The sequence below is a fragment of the Amphimedon queenslandica genome, unplaced genomic scaffold (genome assembly GCF_000090795.2).
Source record: "Amphimedon queenslandica unplaced genomic scaffold, v1.1 AMPQUscaffold_13207, whole genome shotgun sequence".
NCBI classification, from domain to species: domain Eukaryota; kingdom Metazoa; phylum Porifera; class Demospongiae; order Haplosclerida; family Niphatidae; genus Amphimedon; species Amphimedon queenslandica.
The window spans coordinates 78,478-83,289 of record NW_003546557.1 but is presented as its reverse complement, the minus strand read 5'-3'; the positions used below and the strand labels follow the sequence as shown (position 1 = coordinate 83,289).

General features: G+C 33.5%; 1 protein-coding gene across 2 annotated transcripts in view; it reads left to right on the top strand.

Annotated features, from left to right (window-relative positions):
• The window catches only part of LOC109584478 (uncharacterized), a 6,441-nt gene that overhangs the window by 1,202 nt on the left and 427 nt on the right, over nt 1-4,812 (top strand). Inside the window, exon 3 of one of the 2 annotated variants that reach the window (XM_020000229.1) lies at nt 1,265-1,830. The exons of the other annotated variant lie outside the window; for it this stretch is intronic. Within the exon in view, the coding sequence (XP_019855788.1) occupies nt 1,265-1,733 (469 nt within the window). The 3' untranslated portion in view covers nt 1,734-1,830. Of the gene's footprint in view, nt 1-1,264; nt 1,831-4,812 lie in introns of those variants that run through there. 2 annotated transcript variants of the gene reach the window in all.

Genomic DNA, 4,812 nt, shown 5'->3' with positions numbered 1-4,812 from the left:
ATTCAGCTCATGAAGGTTAAAAGGCCTTAATTTGACAAAGCTTAATCCTTCTTATAGGTGGTGATTTGTGTCCATTTGGAATAGATCAAATTGTACCAAATAACTCAATCATTGTTTATAGATCTACTTGTACCGGCCTATATCTAGTTGACTTGTGTTGTAGTACTCCTGTAGTTAGTCCTAGTGGATTACATGTTCAAGTTATGAATCATCATATTAATGAAGAAGGAATGCATATATGCCTCCTACAGCCTAGTAATGAAAGCTTTATACTTGCTTTAAACTTTGGTAAGGTGTATGTTTTACTTAAAACAATGCAGTATTATCATCTATGATTTTTTATGATAGATAATCCTATGCCATTGTCACTTTCTGATTATCACCTGAGTCTATTACAAAATGAAGCTTTGTTATATTTTAGAGCTAATGGACCAATCAACAGCATAAACTGTTCATTTAATGATCAAGAAATGCAGCCAGTTCCTTTTACACAGACAGTAGAATCAAGGTTTTCAACTTTAATACAGTTAAATGTGCCACTTAATCAAGATGAATTGTGGTACAACTGCTCCGTATCAGGCAATAATGTAATAGTGAATGATCAAGCGGCATCATGCTCCGGTGCTACAGGACTTGAATATTGTGTAAATTCTGTTTCATGTTTTGTTGAAAATTATTTCAAAGGTACCTGATGATACATATTAAATGTAAGCATTTTTATCACTTTCATAGTAAATTTATTTCAAAAAAATACAGCAGCAGTTAACTGGATGACTTACACAAATTGTAGCAGGTCTTGTAACACTGCTGGTATCAATAAGGCCAGAAATTACTTTGAAGGCCAAACTGGATTTGAGCTATTTTATGAGGTTAAAAATTAATTTTAAATTTATTTTGTAACATCATAATATTACCACAGTATCTTTATTCATCAACGTCATCTATGCCAGGATCTACTTGTGTAGTTTCTACCACATCCTTAGCACAAGAATCATTTTATGCTGGAATTGGAGTACTTGCATTTACTAATGTCATCACACTAATTGTACTACTATTAAGTTTGTTATGTTTATTGAATCAAAGAAAGAAGAAGAGATTGTAAGTGCTTGTCATCATTTTTTATTGAATTTTTTTTAATTTTTAATGCAGGAACATAAGTGAGAGAGAACAAACAGTATCTTTACAGAACACATCTCCTCAAACTGAAGCAACAAGGTATGTATGAATTAATAAAGATATGCAATAACTGTTATCTTATCAATAGCCACAACACTGAAACTAGCCCAACCAGTAACAATAACACTAACATTACTACTGGTACTAACATATACTCCTCAGTTGAAGATGAAGTTGATAATTATCATCATCATCACCGCCCACCAGCAAGAGTAGCCAGTCAATATGAAGTACCTCTGGACTTATTACAACAAGCACATGTCCCTCTCCCTCCTCCTCCTCCTCTTTATGCTACACTTGATGATCAACATGATCTTACTCTACCCAACCCTGAGTATATTACTAATACAGCAGTAACAGCACCTAATCCTGGGTATATTACTAATATAGCACCTAAGGCTAATCCTGGGTATAGCAGTACTGCTATCAAAGAAGAAGGAGGAGAGAGAGGAGAAGGAGAGAGGAAAGAAGAATTGGATTATAGTTATGCCACTGTTAATAAGTTCCTTAAGAAACCCACTGAGGACACTGAGTATAATAAACTCCAGCATGACTAGTATATACATAGTTTTGCTTATTCAATTAACTTTCAGTTTCAATTTGTGCATGCATATTGTATAAACCAGTCCTCCTTTTTTGTTTTAATTTTGAAGTAGATGATCTCTAACATTTTTTTAGCTAGACTATAGGTATATGAACCAAGGGGAGATTTTGTACATGCATGGTGTCCTCCATAATATTAACACAACATATTCCTCTAAAATATGCAAAATTTTAAATTTGGTAGTATACATAGTGTCATTAATATGCACTAGTTTATTTTTTGTTTCTATAACTATTGACTGCACGGTATAGGTGGAGTTATATAGGAGCTGCTAGCAGACTAGCAGATAGCAGTTTTGATTTCTGGAGCAATGCCAGCTTTTTTTGTTTTGATTGTTATTCTTTTTAATGTTGGTACTTCTTTTGGTACCTCGCATGATTGTAGTGATGGGTCAACCTATGTTACTCCACCAACTGGGATGACAGGTAAATAGTAGTTAGTTTTATTTAGTTTACACAGGTCAAGGTTTTCGCATATACAGAAAAAATTCGTCTTTGGAAGATACCTATGATGAAGTCCATAACAATTCTATTCTGTATTCTTTTAATCACAGCAAATCTCTGTGTAATATAGCAGTATTGTTGTGTGTAGCAAATAGTTCAACTACAGAAACTAAATGGAGAGTACTAAATTCCACTTCATCAGGGACAATGAAATTACTTTTATGCGAACGTAGTTATAATTCTAATTGCTGCTGTTGTTCTTCTAGATATGATGATGGTGTCTATCAATGCATTCAATCACATAATGGATCTAGTGATATATCTACAAAGCAGTTTACACATAGCATATATAAATTAAATAGCAATGAGGGGTATCAAACTCAGGATTTTATAACTGTTACTCAAACGTCATGCAAAATAACAATACATGCACCAAAAGATTGCTCCACTGTTTATTCATCCTCAAATACAAACGAGTACTCTGCTGTTATTTCATTGCCAGATCTATTATATTCAAGCTATACCTCAGCATTACAATCACCGTCTATTGTAAATTTTTCTACCATTACTTCATCATTGTCCACATTATCATCTTATTCAGCAATATCAACAGTACCCCCAGTACAATCGTCATCAACAGTACCCCATTACACTGGTATTGGTTTATTAGTAGCTACTAACCTACTGACTATCATTGCATTAATCAGTAGCTGTATCTACATATTCTGCCAGAGGAAAAAATCAAAATTGTAAGTGTTTGTATCATTACAACACTCCTAAATGTAACTATTACTTTTTAGCATCATAACAGAGAACGAACAACTACCTTTACAAAACACATCTCAAACTGAAGCAACAAGGTATATGTAAATTATTAAAAATATACAATAACTGTTATCTTATCAATAGTCACAACACTGAAACTAGCCCAACCAGTAACAATAACACTAACATTACTACTGCTACTAACATATACTCCTCAGTTGAAGATGAAGCTGATCATCATCATCACCATCCACCAGCAAGAGTAGCCAGTCAATATGAAGTACCTCTAAACTTATTACAACAAGCACATGTCCCTCCTCCTCTTTATGCTACTCTTGATGATCAACATGATCTTACTCTACCCAACCCTGAGTATATTACTAATACAGCAGTAACAGCACCTAATCCTGGTTATATCACTAATATAGCACCTAAGGCTAATCCTGGGTATAGTAGTACTGCTATTAAAGAAAAAGGAGAAGGGGGAGAGAGAGGAGAGGGAGAGAAAAGAGAAGAATTGGATTATAGTTATGCCACTGTTAATAAGTTCCTTAAGAAACCCACTGAGGATACTGAGTATAATAAACTCCAGCATGAATAGTAGATATGCATAACTTGCTTGTGTGTGCCCATCCATGTACGTTATTGTTGATTTTTATTTCAAGTTGTGTGCCAACTATACATCGTGTACTTAAATCTTTGTCCTCTTTTATTGTCACAACAAATGATATTATAACTGAACTAAATGACACTGTTTATTGATATTTATAGTTTTGTATGCATGAGTTTGACATATCTATAGTTTGACTTTGCTAATTACAGTTGTGGGTATGCCAATTGCCAAAGTAAGCCACACCTTGAACTTCTCAAGACAAGAAGATGAAATTTCATTTTGTGATTGTACTATTGACATTAGCTGCTGTGACTCCTGGAATTTATTCAGCCCATGAAGGTGTGTAGTCTAAGGCTTTAATTTGACAAAGCATAATCCTTCTCATAGGTGTTCATTTGTGTCCAGATGGAATAGATCAAATCCCAAATAACTCAATCATTGTTTATTATAGAGCTATTTGTACCCCAGCTCCAGTTCACTTATGTTGTAATACTCCTATAACTAATGGATTATTTGTTGAAAATGTAAATAGATATATTGATAAAGAAGGAATACATATATGCCTCCTACCCAGTAATGAAAGCTTTTTATTTGCCTTATACTTAGGTGAGTTTTATATCTCAATGCACATACTATTATCATCTATGATAGACAATCCTACGCTGTTGTCACTGACAGATTATCGCCTGAGTCTAATGCAGAATGAAACTTTGTTATATTTTAGAGCTAATGGACCAATCAATAGCATAAACTGTTCATTTAATGGTCAAGAAATGCAGTGAACTACTTTTATACAGACAGTGCAATTAAATAATTATTCAAATGTAATAAAATTAAATTTGCCTCTTAGTCAAGGTGAATTGTTGTACAACTGCTCAGTATCAAGCAATAATGTATTGGTGTCAGCATGCTCTGAGACAGGGCTTGTATATTGTGTAAATTCTGTCACATGTTTTGTTGAAACTTACTTGAAAGGTATCTCATATATAAAGTCTAAGCATGCATTTCTATCTCATTTTTATAGTTAACAGTATCTTTACAGAACACATCTCCTCAAACTGAAGCAACAAGGTATGTATAAATTAATAAAGATATATAATAATTGTTATCTTATCAATAGCCACAACATTGAAACTAACCCAACCAGTAACAATAACACTAACATTACTACTGGTAATGACATATACTCCTCAGTTGAAGATGAAGTTGAT